The 15,828-nt window shown below is 33.4% G+C and overlaps 1 protein-coding gene across 1 annotated transcript; it reads right to left on the bottom strand.

The window, feature by feature from the left end:
- Positions 1–9,633: 9,633 nt before the first annotated feature.
- On the bottom strand, positions 9,634–15,109 carry LOC129242854 (uncharacterized). Its single transcript, XM_054879736.1, has 2 exons — positions 14,716–15,109; positions 9,634–10,322 (listed from the first exon to the last, which is right to left on the bottom strand). Exons 1-2 carry the CDS (start codon positions 14,822–14,824, stop codon positions 10,066–10,068), a joined length of 366 nt encoding a protein of 121 aa, XP_054735711.1. The 5' UTR covers positions 14,825–15,109; the 3' UTR covers positions 9,634–10,065.
- Between the last annotated feature and the right edge of the window lie 719 nt (positions 15,110–15,828).

Raw genomic sequence — 15,828 nt, 5'->3', positions numbered from 1 at the left:
TGCGCTGTGCTGTTTTAAAATGGTTTGCCGGGTAATTGCGCGAGATGCGCTGGGTTTGCCCCAATGCTGCCGGCGGCCCTGAACGCTATGAAAGAGGCCAATATCCGCTACAAACTAGTCCAGTATTTTTTTGCTTTTGTTTTCTTATCTATTTGCGTAATTAGCGTTTTTGACTACTCTCTACATTTTTAACTAATTTTTTTTTGTTGCGTTTTTGTGTGTTGACCATTTGGCGGCGCGCCATTGTTTTCATTGTTGTTTCAACTTCTTCTGCTTCTTCTTCTTTGGTTTTATATGCTTCATTTCAATAAATTTGAATTTTCGTAATCTATTTTGTTTTGCGCGTCGCCGCCGGTTGGGCATTTTGGCGTCACTGAGACGGCGACTTTCACGAACTTGTTTTCTTTTTTTTTTGGTTTTGTCTTTTGGAATCATTAGATGACGTAAATTTAAATTAGTCTGCTTCGATAAATGTTTTGTTTAAAAACAAGTAGCAATAATAGCCAATGGCTATAAAGAATTTGGATAAACAAAATAATATACCAAAATCAGTAAAAATAAAGCAAATAATTTGTTGAAAAAACCCAAAACAAGAGCCACCAAAAATGTAAACATTACCAAAATTTGTATCTATGTGTGCGTGTGTGTTAGAAGCTCATTAAGACGAGATGATTATGAGAGATGGTGCAGGTAATTGCCGACACACTGTGTAAGAACAACAACAACAAAAGGGTAGAAATTGGCAAAAGCCGCAACGAAATGAGATGAACGTGGCCAAATTTGGACATATCTCAAGCAGACATATCAGCAGATGTGTGTTTGTTGTATAGTTACTGTTACTCTTAGACGTTGTTAGATATTTGCTATTGTTGTCGTTGTTGTGGTTGTTTCTTTTGCCAGCGATATCGATCAAAACATCCATTTAAGCGTTGAACTGGGAATTCCCAAAAGGCTAAGCAAATTTGCATTAACGGCGCCGGTTCATTTTGCCGCTTCCATTTTTTAGTTTTTAGTTTTTAGTTTTTTTTATTATTTATTTTGTGTACTTTGACTTGCACGCTATCGCATTGACCTTTTTTTTGCTGGCAGCTTGATGACGGGGCGTTTTTTCTTTCGCACTTCTTCTTCTATCAACATTTTTAATACTTGGTTATAATCATTTTGTTAGCCAAATTCTTCTATTCTCAGCAATACTTCCAAAAAATTTACTTGGCGTTATGTATTAAAAAAGTGGTAGTTAAAAAGTTATGTGGTTAAAAAATTGCTTAGTTTTTCTGCCATTTGTAATATTTTTTTTTTACTTTTTTCTCATTCGTCCATTTCTTAAATACTTTTGTTTCGGTTCAAGCAACCGCATGAATTTCATCGAGTAATTTGCTAACTGAAATCTTGAAGGCATACCACACCTTCCAAAAAAGTTGTTTTTGTTTACGTTCGATTGGATTACAGTGGGCGCGAGATTAGAAAGTGGGTAAACCACCTCATAAATCTTTACCACCAAATTTTGGGTGTTGATTATCGCACGCTTTACACCTTTGCAAATGTAACATTTCTGCTCAATAAATAAATTCGAATTTTATTTATGTATATCCTTTTTAGCAAATATTAATTTTTAATTTATATGACAAAAAAATGTTACTTTTGATCTCGCATGCCATTTTGCGCAGGCCCAGGTTGGTCGCTTAAGTCTTTTACGCGTACACCTTACAATAAATGCAAGGCTTCTGCTCAATAAATAGCACCTCACATTATTTATGCAAATCCATTTTCGGCAAATACAAAAATCTAATTTATTTAACTAGTAAATAATATATTTTGGCCACGCTTACTATTTTGCGCAAGTCAAGTTTGCCGCTTAAGTCTTTAATTTTGGTGGCAAATCAAGCGGGCAATTTTGCGTTGCTTGTTTTGTTGTATCAGCTTTTAAGTAATCAAAACATTTTTTTAATATCCCATTTAATTTTTGACTATAATATTATATATACATAAATAATCTGCTTTGACTTCTAAAAAGTGATTTATCAGGCTGTTTGAGGCTTATGCTAATTGCAACAAATTTTTGCTGTTCTTAGTCTTAGTTCATTATTTAGAACTGTCAAATTAATGCTTGGCATACTTGCTTATGCATAAATTCCAACGCCACGTGCCTATTGTGCAGAGAAAGGTCTACAATTAAGGAGCTCAATGAAGTTTTTTGAAGAAAACTGAACAAAAAAATGTTAAAATTTTTTATAGATCTAACTTTAAACAAATAAATACCAAAAGCAACTCGTTAGGTGTCGTGTCACAGTTAGAGCAAGACTGATTGCTGAAATCTAAATTCCATATGTAAATGTCAATATGTGAATCAAGAATCATGGACACTTTAATCTGAAAGTAATACAAAGGCTTCAAACTACAAGCACCTCATATTTAAAAAAAATGTTTAAGGTTAAAATTGTTTTTATTTTATACGAGGATGACCATTTATATGTAGTTATGTATATCTATCATTAATCAATGCTCCTTGTGGGAGTTTTCATTTAGTTGAGAGACTGAGTTCAATTTTTGACCAATAAAAGATTCACTTATATCCCTAAGCAACATGAATTTAATTCGAACTTCATCTTCTCTGGTCTAGGTAAACCTGCTTTCTTCCGAAGTCCAGCGCTATATCTCTTAAGTAAAACATTTTAAATTTTACTTTAATGTGAGTATTTACGTTTTATCTTTATCTTTGCTTTCTTATTTTTAATTTAATTTTTATCTCTATCTCTATCTCTATCGCTATCTCTGTCTCTATCTCTATCTCTATCTCTATCTCTATCTCTATCTCTATCTCTATCTCTATCTCTATCTCTATCTCTATCTCTATCTCTATCTCTATCTCTATCTCTATCTCTATCTCTATCTCTATCTCTATCTCTATCTCTATCTCTATCTCTATCTCTATCTCTATCTCTATCTCTATCTCTATCTCTATCTCTATCTCTATCTCTATCTCTATCTCTATCTCTATCTCTATCTCTATCTCTATCTCTATCTCTATCTCTATCTCTATCTCTATCTCTATCTCTATCTCTATCTCTATCTCTATCTCTATCTCTATCTCTATCTCTATCTCTATCTCTATCTCTATCTCTATCTCTATCTCTATCTCTATCTCTATCTCTATCTCTATCTCTATCTCTATCTCTATCTCTATCGCTATCTCTATCGCTATCTCTATCTCTATCTCTCCATCTATATCTATTGCAGATGATCTGGCAGGGCTCCTATTTTAAGTATGATACAATTCTAAGTTGTATTTTTTTTAAAACCAAATTTGCATTCATTTGCTTACTAGCTTTTCTATGTATGATGGGTTCAGTAGGCTATTGTACTACTGTGTGAGGTAAAGTATTAATTATCTTTTGTTTCTGGTACAATTACAGCAAGTACAGCACTCAGACAACATTAAGTCTATTGTACTGCACTCGGGTTTCCTTTCTAATTTTCTTTAAATCTACCCGATCTCCGAAGAAATCTGAGTAGATCTTGTGGTGTCAAGGAGCCAAGGTGGTCGCTTCTTAACCAAAGACCTCAAACTGATGCGAGAGAAGGCCGGGCAGAAGCACAGAAAATTGTCCCCATCTCATCCTCCTCTCCACAAGCTGGGCAGAGTGCACTGCCTGAGCTCCCGGACATGCTAAGTAATATGATTTTTGTTCAACTGCAGCCTCTCTCAGCCTGCCAAGCTAACTTGTGGGTTGAAGTAGTCCGTGTACTAACCGTGGCTTTGATGCCTGTGGAAGGGAGGGACAGAATGAACCCCGCGCGAAAGAAGTTGGCCTCAGAGCCCATCCTAGCTAAAGGGTCAGAGGTCTCGTTACGCGCAATACCCACAAGTCCCGGGATCCATGGCAGCATCAGGATATTATGTCTACCGACATAATATAGTTCAGCCTAGATTTAGAGGATCCAACTGCCCTTGAAGTGGTTGGAGGGTTGTGTAAGGCCATGAGCGCAGCTTTAGTGTCGCTGCAGACACATGCAGATCTGCCTCACTACCTGATTTTCATAACAAAGTTCTTTGTTCGCTTGAAACACAAATTCGTCCATTCCAAGATCAAAGTGTAGTTTTGTCCCGCTGGGGTCCACGTAGACACCAGAGCCAGAACCTTCTTCAATCCTGGAGCCATCCGTGGGCTGGGCTCATTTTGTTTGAGTATAACCACAATTGAACCTCTGGCAGCACCACACTGTCTCCCTTATCAAGTACGATTCCTGATGGCTTGGCGAGGATCTGTCTGTTGATGCCTTCTGTTGTTGTCACAGGGCCCGTACCAATACCCTTTGTGTTTCAGTTGTTGATGAAAACATCAAGTGGTGGTAGACTACCCAGAGAATCTAATGGCGGGCCTAAAGTAGGCGGAAAAGCTCTGGTGCAACAGATGGCCACAATGCGTTGTAGTCTCGATAAGTCGCTTCTCACTCCCACGAAAGAGAGTCTACTCATCCAGACCATTGATGCATACGTGATAATAGGTCTTATCATAGCTGTGTAGATCCATAGAATCTTGCTAGGAGAAAGACCCCACGTTTTTCCAAAGACACCCTGGCATTGCCAGAAGGCTGTCAGTGCCTAGGATGGATTTGTTTCAACGTGTGACTTCAATTATCAGATTTGTTTCAATTATACAAAAAAAAAAAAACGCCGAGTCAGTTAAACTTAAGATTACGAATCTGTCTGTATTCTATTTTTCTGGACCAGATGTTCTCAACATTTTTTGCTTTTATGTTTGTCATTTTAGTGTCGCTACAGTTTTATTAAAAAATCGCTTAACAATAATAATAAAAGTTTTCAAAGTCTCTTTCTGATTAATAAATTTAATTGTCTATCATTTAATTTAATTTGTTTATCAATCCATTATAAGGTCACTTTTACTGGATCAAAATTGTTTTTCGCGTGAGTTTGAAGAAACAACAAAAAACTAAAATTCAAGAGGTGTTGAGGTTAAAGATAATCATAAAATAGAGGTATTTTGTAATATTTTTTTAAATATTTTGCGTAAAATAGTTGTTATATACTTGTAAATACGTAGTTACATTCACATATAAATAATTTGTTTTAGTCTTTGTGAGTTTTTGCGTCAGCGACTTCCACTTTTTTTTTTTTACTTATTTAAACCAAAAACTAATTTTAATAAAATCTGACAATGAATGTGATTTACCAAAAACAAAGGGTTAAATAAATATAAAAAACAAAAAAATAATAATATTACAAAAAAACAAAAAAAAAACATTGGGCACAAGGCACAATTTTGTTTGTAAACAAATTTTGTTTTGGTGCACAACGAACCCAAAATTAGCTATTTGTTATGCGAAGAGTTATTTTTGCCGATACTTTTTTCCATTTTCTTGCTTTGTTTTGTATCACAAAGTCTTTTGACATTTAGGAATCGAACTATTTCAATTTAACTGCGTCAATTATCTGCTACCGATTTGAAGGGAAGTCAATGAATTATTTAAATCAGACAACAAAGTCGTCATCAGTTTGTGATCAAAACAAGGAATTACGCATTTCGCAGGCATTTCACGAACTGAAAGTTAAGAAAGTGGATTGTTTTGTATGAGAGCTGCTTTGAGATACCATCAATGGCCAAATTTTATTATTTTATTACACTAAAAAAATAATAAAATTCCACTAAAAAATGAATGACTAAAATAAATACGAAAACAAGATTTTGCAATAGATGGCGCCAGCGGCTAGCGATTGTAAAAAATTTTACAACACAAATGTCAGGTGACAAACTGGGGGGCATCTGTGAAAAAGTTTTCATAATCGACATCTGAGCCAAGGCGAATCTATTAAAGTCCATGTGGCTGTCAAGGAGAATTCATTATTTGCTTTCTAGTTTTCCAATACTTTGCTTTGACAATTAAACGTACAGAACATTGTTGTTGGCCTAGTGCCACCACCTTTAATGAATGCACCTTGATCGGAGCTAAATAAATGTTATTTGTGTGAAGTGCAACTTTTTAATTCTTTTTTATTATGTCAACCAACTTTGAAGTTTCTTTTGGTAAGAAAAATATCTCGCACATGATTTCGATGCTACAAAAGTGGCGCTTCAGATGTGGGCGATTAAGAAAGTTTAAAAAGTAGAATGAAATTGTGGAGTCATGACCGATGTTTAGCAATGTTTCTCATTCTTTGATACCCTGGGAAGTGATCGGAAACCTTTGAAATAAGCTGCCCTACCAACATAGGCCGCGAAACGACGAATGGAGACAGAACAGCGGTTTGCTAATTCAAAGCGAAAAGAAAACATGGACACACCAAATAAATGCTTTTATATCTCATTTCATTTTAAGCGGCGTTTGTGGCTAGTGATGAATACTCTTTTCAAGAAAAGAAAAAACTTTGTAGCCATTTATCATAATAAAGCTTCAAACTTTGGGAAAAACACCTACTATTTTTTGAAGCAATCATATTATATAAAAAATTCCCGAAGAAATGATTTTGTTACAATTATTAAAACTAATTAATTTTTTTTATTTCTTCAATGAATGCTATTGTATTACAACTCTATTTTTGGACTCATTTACCTGGACTCATTTACCAATGCTATGGTATAATCACAAATTACTTTTTCTCGCTAAGTCATGCTGAGGTTAGCATTTGCTTTCATTTCTAACTTTGTTTGCCTGCTTATAGACATTCATCACGCGAACTTTGAACCGCGAAATGGAAATGCAAATTAATACAATTTTTTATTTGATTTCTTTGAATGCGTAGAAATAAACTTAAGAAAAAGTGTGTGTAGCGTAGTACACATAACAGAAGTGATACTTTCAAGGCAGAGAAAGACAGAAAGAGAGACCTGAGAGAGAATGAGAGAGAGAGAAAAAGAATATACATCTAAACAATTTCACAACAGTTGCAGAGAATACAATAGACAAAAATTTACAGAAAAAGGGAAAAGAGTCGACCGTATCAACAAACAAACAAGGTCCAAAAAGTAGGCAGTGTTATTTCTCACTATAAATTAGCAATCACAAGGAAAAACTCAGGAAAAATAGCCTAAAGTGTATCTAAGATATATATAAGGTATAGCGCTCTCTCTTCACTCTCTCCTTTTCTTTTTTCTCTCTCGCGGAACGAAAATGCCCACAACGTTGCATGTCCTTGAAATTTTACTTTTCATTCTCGCTCGTCCATCGACGCCTAAGAAGTTTCACTAAAAAAAAAAATAATAAATAAATAATTGGCGCGTACATTTCTGTTAGGTGTTTGGTCGAAATTTATAAGTAGTAAGTAAACTTTGCTTCAGAGATATATGATATTTTTGCCAACGGTTACATTTACTGAAAGCTATTAAAGAGAACACTAGCGAAAATGCTGTTGAATGAATTAATCGACTATTCTCTTTTGTTTGAGAAAGAGTAGGTTAGGTTAGGTTGGGTTGTAGCCATTGTGATGCCGCGTGAGAATCTTTAAAAGCTATCTGATTTGCTCAGTGCTGAGGTCTTCTTATTCATTGAAAAATTGTCTACCTAAAATGGTAAATCTTCATGTCTGCCTACTAGGCAGTGCTTCGTTATAACGAAAATCAGTATGCTAAAACTATTCTTATTACTTAGTAATTAACGTAAGTTACTTAGTAATTGTTGGGGGTTTCTGTAGGCAGTATAATATCCACTGAGAATAGTGCGGAAAAGGTTATTATGGAACTCACCACAAATAAATTTCCAAAGAAAAATGCGACTGTTTAAATCAAAAGTCAGCTCAGTTCTGCTTTATGGGTGTGAGACCTGGCTTTTAACCGGCCATCTAAGCGGAAAAACTCAAAGTTTTGTAAACAGATCTCTCTGGTGTGTTCTCAAGTTGTGGTGGCTTAATTTCATCAGCAACGATAATATACATAAAAAGCTCAACTTGAAAGCAATGGTTAACTCTAACAAATGAAGAAAATAGGGATGGAGCGGCGACACACTGCGAAATAAAGGTACGGAAGTCTGCCGACAAGTTCCTGATTGAAACCCCAAGGAAGCCGTAAGCGGAGCTGCCGTAAGACTACAAAGAGGAGGTCGTTACAAAAAAAATCAGTGAATTTGGCAAAACGTGGAATAACTTAAGATTGATAGCGAAAAACAGGACCATATGGAAATGCTTATCAAGGCGGTATGCTTTAATGAAAAATAAAGAAAATGATATGATTTATTATAGCGCAGCCAAACGAAAGAATTCAAAAAAGGGTGTTTACTTTGCGTCCAATTGGAAGAAGAAAAAAAGGTGCCGACAAAGAAAGAGATGACTTGATGGTGTAGAAGCAGATTTAAAAGCGATGAACTTTCATAATTGGAAAAATGGGGCAAGAGATAGACTGAATTGGAGGAGGATTGTTGATGAAGCTATGGTCCACCACAGACTGTAAAGCTAAGAGACAGAGAGAGAGAGAGAAAGAAATTGATGATGCTTTTTTGCTGTTTAATGGCTGTGCACTTCCGAATGGTAGTCACGCACCAAGCCATTCGGCTGCGGCGGCCGCTGAAATAGAATTTTGTAATACAGAAATTTTATAAACAACATTTGATTTTGAGTCAGAATATTGTACAATACGAAGATCATTAAAAACTACTTAATTGTTTGTCTTTTTTATTTTTCGCCATAGTCTCCTTTTAGGCGTATACACTTCGTCCACTGCTGTTCTAGTTTGTTGATTCATTTCGAATAATATGATTGTTGCAAGTCTGAAAACTATAGCCTTTCGTTTCTGCAATCACTTCCTCGTGTGAATAAAACTTTTTACGCCCAGGCATTTCTGCAATATGGGGAACAAATAGTAATCCGAGGGATCTGGGAGAGCCAATTTTGGAATATGGAGGAGCTTCGAAACGAGTTGGAGCACTATTTGCACTAATTTTTGGGGCCACAACTGCTGAGGCGTGAGCTGATGCATTGAGGAGATGGAAAATGAAAATCACTCGACTTCTTCGATTCAAACGAATGCCAAGCATAAAGAAATATACTGATTTGGCTGAAACTTGGTATGTCTTCTTCCAAGAGATGCTACTAACTAAGCATAACCTCAATGTGCACCAGTAATGCCATTTCTCTGACTTTACACGGATTTTTCAAACGGCTTGACAAAATTTGTACGATTTTTATCCAACTCTTTTGAGATACAACTTGGCCTTCCAAAGCGGTAGTTTGTTGTTCTTTTTTCTTGCTTTCTTCTAAATTTTCTTTTTTCTATTTTTTTTATCTATTTTTTATTTATTTTTTTTATGTTTAGAGAGACATAATCCCTAAGAAAATACAACAAAACGCATTTTATTTATATTTAATAATTTATTTGTATTTTATTTTCTGGTTTTTTAATTTAACTTCTTTCTCCGAAACTTAAAAAACAAATACTAAAATAATTATAATTAACCTTTATTACTAAATAGGCAAGCAAATAACGCAGGCCGTCAATTACTGAGTTGAGAATTTTAATTTACAAAATTTTACAATTAACTTAAATTATTTATTAATACACTACATTCAAAACACATTCAGACAAAATAAATTTAATAGAAATTAAGAAGGCAAAAGTAATTGATTTTAATAAAAAAAAACTAAACAAATTTTAAAAATATTTAAAAAAGAACTAAACAAACTACACAAAATATAAAAACAAAAGTAAATAATAATTATTTAAAAAAAGTAAGAAGTAGGTGAAAAACGAGTATTTACAGTTTGATTTGTTTTGATTTTGATTTTGTTTTTTGTTTTTTCAATAAATAATCTTACGCACTAATGAAGTTCAAAATGAGCGGAAATAGTTAAAATAACAAAAATATAAAATTAATTAAAATCTTCAAAGAACACTCATTCAGTAAAGACACGTTCCTTAGGCGATTCACACACTTAAAAATAGTACTTTGTAGTTGTAATTGTAGTTAAAGGTAGTAATGGTAAATAAAAGCATAAAATCACGTTTTTGCGCCACACGCCGTCGTATGGCGTGCGGCACTTGAGTATTATTTTTGTTTGTTTGCTTGCGCATTGCTGCTGCTGCTGTTGGTTGTGGTTGTGGTGGTATTGGTGTACAGCCTCTACAGCGACACAATGAACTCCTTGCCAGTCTTGAAATCGGTACACTTGAATTGTGGACAACACTTGGGGAATGACCAATTAGGATCGGTAGGCAACTCCTCACAGCCGGGCATTTCCACGTAGGGGCAGGTTTCAATGTTGATTGTTTGTGCTTGTATGTTACATGTCATAACTGCGCATATGCCCTTCGGCTTGTACTCCTTGTTGGGCAGCATAGCACGACGGGTGATTTTATCAAAGCACTTGCCATGATGCGCTAAAGAGAGGGTAAACAGAAAAAAAAAAACGAGAGAGAGCGGAAGTTAATAAATTGTTTTATTACTCATGCAATAAATATGCATGTACAGTGTATTATATTATATTATGTGTGTGTGTGTATGCAGGTATTGATTGCGTTGTAATTTATTATTATTATTGTTGCTCAATGGCTTTTGTTTTCATTGTAGTCAATGTCGTTGCTTGGCTTGTGTTGTTGTGCGTGCTTAACACATGATGAGGAAGTAATTATATTTAATATAAGAAAAGCAAAAAAAAAAAGTAAAAAAGAGAAAAATACAAAAAGCATAAAAAAGGTGTAATGCTTAATGTATTTGCGTGCGAATTTTGCATGCCGGTTTGCTGCTGATGAGCTATATGACATTGGGTGCACAGTGCACATACACTGGCTGTACGCGTGTGTGCGTAGGCGTCACAGACTGCACAATGGATGTCTGAGCAGGAAGTGCTTCCTTTTGGGTTACTGTGTGCATATCCACTTTAGGTGGATATACAATTTTGCGTGCGTTTGTGTTACAAAACAAAAGAAAAAGATTTAAGTAACAAACTTGCCGCTTGAAGGTTGCTGCTCAACGCAATTAACTGCACGCATGTGAAATATTTTTGTATACAATATGTATATAAATATTCTCCTTTTGTCAATCTCGTATGAGGCGAAAAAAAGACTTAAGATACGAACTTGGTAGTGGGAAATTTTAGTTTATTTGCTTTTAATTGCCTTAATGAATGGGTACTATGGTAAATATGGCAGAAATATTTTAATACAATATATCACTTGAAAATAAGTATTCATAAGCAACAATTTGTCATTAATAATAATTTATTTAATAGCTTCAAAGCTGTAGGGAATTGTTTACCAAGCGTAGCGCTGAAAACGGTTGCTAATTCCTAATGAATTGTTTACAACTACAAAAGTTATTTTGTATATGTTTTTTTGGAATCCCGCCATTTTATATGTTGAATGAATTCGCTATATATGGCTACCTAAACCCCATAGTTATTTGTTTGTATGGCTTAAATAGTTTTGTTGCGCAAAAATTGGCTATTAAATTTAATTAAATTACTTCATTAAAATGTTATTAGCGCTTACGCTGAATAATAGCATTTAAAAGCATAAAATTGTTTTTAATAAGTTAAATAAGTTTTTATCTCTTATTCAAGTTTTGCACTAGTTTTATTAATTTAAGTTTTTTTTCGTTACTTTTACGAGAATTTTAGGAAATTTTTGCGATCTTGAATAATTAAATTTTGTATAGTTAAATTTATGTGGCACTCTAATGGAGGAGTTGCAACACAAACTTGTTTTAAATATGCGTACAATTGAACATTTGCTTTTGAAACGCTGAATGACATATACAAATATTTTTTTTTTAATTTTCCAAAAGCGCGTTAGTCAAGTGCAAGGAATGTAAGTTGTAAGTTTCGCAAATTTTACTTTTAAGGCTATAGCGCGATATTCATAGCCCCAATGAGACGTTTCAGTAAAACACCTTTTATGGGCGTGTTTATACGACTATCTACAAACAAAAAGGAGACTATAAAGTAGCTAAAATAAGGCAATTTAAGTGCAAAAAAAAAGAGAAACAAGTAAAAATTTGTAATTTTATGACGAAAAATTTTAAAAATATAAATAAAAAAGCAAAGTCTAAAAATGACGGAAAAAATACTTTGCTGCTGTGCAAAAATCAATGCTTAATTTCTTAAAATATTTTGATTACTCATTATAAAAAGCCACAGCTTCATTTAATTTGCCACAAAGTTCATTAAGCGAAAATGTCGCAAAAATTAAAAATACAGCACAAAAAACAAAATCCATTAGCTGAATTATAAAAAGCGATAGAGCAATAAGAACGTGACTCGCTGCCCGTTGTAGTCGTCCGCCACGCTAGCATATGAGTTCAATGCTATTTTTAAATGCATGTATTTGCGCATGCGTTAAATGCTGGAAATAAACGCCAAGTGTAGCAGTGCAAAAATAAAGGAAGGAATGCTTTGAAACACTTAGCGCACAATTAGCACGAAATATTAAAAACTATGCAGTTGCGGCATTGATGAATAAATAAACGTGTCTTTATTTTTATAAAAAAAAATATTTTATATAAGAAAAAAATTTTGAAAAAAACCAGAAAAAAACTATTTCAAAAAAACCAGAAATATTTTTTTGAAGAAAATCATAACAAAAATTAGAAATTAATTAAAATTAAGAATGCAAAAAATTAAATATTGAATTAATTTCAAAAAATTAGTTAATGTATTTAGACTTCTTTAATGCACAAACATTAAAATCCAGTCCTTAAAAAATAAAAAAAAGTAAAATTGTAAAAATAAAAAAATTGCATAAAATCTCATGCGTTGAAAGAGCAAGCATCTAAATATGTTACGAAATTCATTAAAAAAGATTTTTGAGTTTAAAAAACAAGTTTTCCCAAACGACCTTCAGCTTCCAGGCGTCTCGCTGTCGCCACAAAAATATTTATTTAGCTTAGCGTAGCCAGTTGGTGTATTTGAGGCAATAAAAATCAGCAAAAACAATACAAAAAATATATTATTTATTTAAACAATATAGCAACAACGAAAAAGCCGGAAAAAACAACAAGCAACTTTAGATATGAGAAGCGTTACATATTTGTTGTTGTATGCTAATAAGTTAGCACTGCTACTGCGACTTAAGAAAGCTATTTGCTCTGACATAGAAATAACAATATTTTTTAGGCAAATAGTTTAGACATTTTTTTCACAAAGATGAGCAAAAAAGTGGTCGCAATTTACTAATTTTGTATTTAATGGTTAAATACTTCGTCCACGTTTTTTTTGCTGTTTTTGTTTTTGCTTATTCTACACGCAGCCTAAGTGTTGCTTTACCGGTTCTTGTTTACTCGCTTATCGTTTATCACTTGAACGCTTTGACGTCAGCTCCAGCAACTACTACCACTACAGCTGCCATCGCAAGCCAGTCAGTCAAGCATAAAATATGTACACAAAAAAATGTTGCTAAAATAAACAATGAAGAGCTGAAATTGTTTTTGTTTTTACTGACGTCAAATGCAAATTTTTTGGTGTACTCAAAAATTATATGTATGTATTTATATATGTATGTATGTATGCATGCATATACTACATATAGAAATGATTCATTGCATAGCGTAAGTTAAGTTGACCAAAACAGTACCAATTTAAATATGAGCAAAACGAAAAAGTGGGAATTTTTATTTTCAGTTCCGTTCTACATATTTGAAATGAGGTCGTGCTGTGGGTTTTTACTGCATTTCTATTACGAGGCGACAGAAATTGAGCGAAGCGCGCTGTGAGTGCCAATATTTTGATTGGAAGAATGCGTTTTTTTTTTTGTTTTTGATTAGTCAACAGAACGAACCGGTAAATTTATTTAGGGTGAAAAAAATCAAGGCATGATTAAAAAAAAAAAAATAAAAAAAAAAAAATGTAAAAAATTAAAGTCAAGGATGCTACAAGGCGTTGTTTGCTGACAAAATGTGTATCTTGTTGGAAATAATTAACAAATGTTGGTTTATGTGAGAAAATTATGCTTTGCTCAATGTATTTTAATTGAGTGTGTCAAGGAGAACTACTTAAGATGTGGATCAATTTGTAGTATGTGTGGGGGAAAAAGGCATTTAAATCTGTGCATGCATGTAAATAAATTAAGCTCAATGTAGTAAAGAAAGGCGCAGAAACAAAATGCTTTAAAAATAAATGGGAAATAAAATCTAATTTTTGCTTTTGTTTTCTTTCTTTACATTAAAAATTGTTTTTTTTTTTAATTTTCAACAATTTTTTATTGAATTTGCGCGAAATATTTCACATTCTGAGTGCTACTAATTGCTGCTAATATACTTTTCACTTCCAAGCCGCTTTGATTTCTTATTCTGCTCTCCTTAAAATGAAAGACTTAAGCAACGAACCCGATTTGTTGGCGTTAACGAAATCAACTCTATAATAAATCTAATAATGCTATTAAAGCGTAATAAAGTCGAAATGAACAACCACAAACATTAAAATGTATAGCAGTATTAGCAAATGCGTGCATAAATATTTTTTAACTGTTACAAAAATTTTAGACATCCGTTTTTAAGCAGCGATTTACATTTTCTTAGCACTCAGAACTATGAAATTTCGTAAAATGTTTCTATAAAGATTTGTTGCTTAACCAAAACTAAGAATTTAAATAATGCTGACTAAGGATTTAAATATTTCTTTATATACAGTAAATTAGTGTATAACTCATATAGTGATTTCTACCTCTATATTTGATTTTTTTTTGTGTTTTTGTTAGAAATTCACAGTTATGCATACACACACTCAACAAATACTCTTTGCACATATTATTTTTCTTAGCACTCTGCTAGTTTACTCACCAGGATGGAAGGCAGCAGGTTGTGTGAATACCGCAGCATTGGTTTTACTTATGCAGCTGATAGCAATCACAGCAACAACGAAGATTAAACACACTTTTAGTGAGCACATTTTGTTTGCAATGTAGATTTTTTGTTGTAAAAAGTTGACTTTAAATAGCAAATGGCTTGAGCAACTATCTTTAATAATGCGCGCACACTTTACTGTAGTTTTTTTTTGTTTGCTTTTTGAAACAAAGTTTTTCAACTAATACAACCAAAATTTATTTTTCAATACACAATTTTGCTTTTTAAATTTGTTAAAAATATAGTATGTCAATACTTTTTTGAATTTCTGCTAATTATATTTTAGCTTTTACTAACTTTTAGTTCAATGTCTTGATCCGTTTACGTTGAGATCGAGTTTTCAACTGAATTTCACATTTAGCCGGCGCTCGTATTTAAACCAAATGCCCGCACTCTCTATGCTGATTAGTACTACTAATAGTTGTTGTTGGTAAGTATTGCCTTTGCATGGTATTTTATATTTTGCTTATTATCGCACACCGGCAAAGTCCGAATACGAATACGAATATTTTGCACGTAAGCAAGCACGCCGAAGTGATTGAGCACATGAGCGTCCAACGTAGAGCGAGCGAGAAAGGTAAAAACAAAGCTGATTTGGTGGAAAAAATTGAGAAATAATAATAAAAAAAAAATGAGCGCAACTTGTGACGTGCTGTTGTTGATGAGCTTGGTAAATAAAATTCCAGCTCAACAAAAAAAGAAATGAGCTAAAAAATGACAAGAAATGTGGCCTTTCTGACGTGCAGAATACGCCTTCGTTAAATACATGCAAATATAAATCAGCTAAATGGACATATTTTTAATACGAACACACAAAGGTGAAGTTGGTGGGCAAAGTTGATGAAACCAAAAAAGCAAAAAAAAAAACAATACTTATTTAGAAATATACATACAAATGTTTACGTAAAAAAGAACAATTTTGGGGAGACGAAATTTTGGAGCGATTAAGCAAGTTTGGCCAAACGTAGTTATAATATTTTACGCACTTAATATTTGAAATAATTTTCTACAACTTAAGGGGATGGGTGGTAAAATAAATAGCGATAGAAT

This window comes from Anastrepha obliqua, chromosome 3 (assembly GCF_027943255.1).
Source record: "Anastrepha obliqua isolate idAnaObli1 chromosome 3, idAnaObli1_1.0, whole genome shotgun sequence".
Classification (NCBI taxonomy): domain Eukaryota; kingdom Metazoa; phylum Arthropoda; class Insecta; order Diptera; family Tephritidae; genus Anastrepha; species Anastrepha obliqua.
This window is presented reverse-complemented; position numbering and strand designations above follow the sequence as displayed.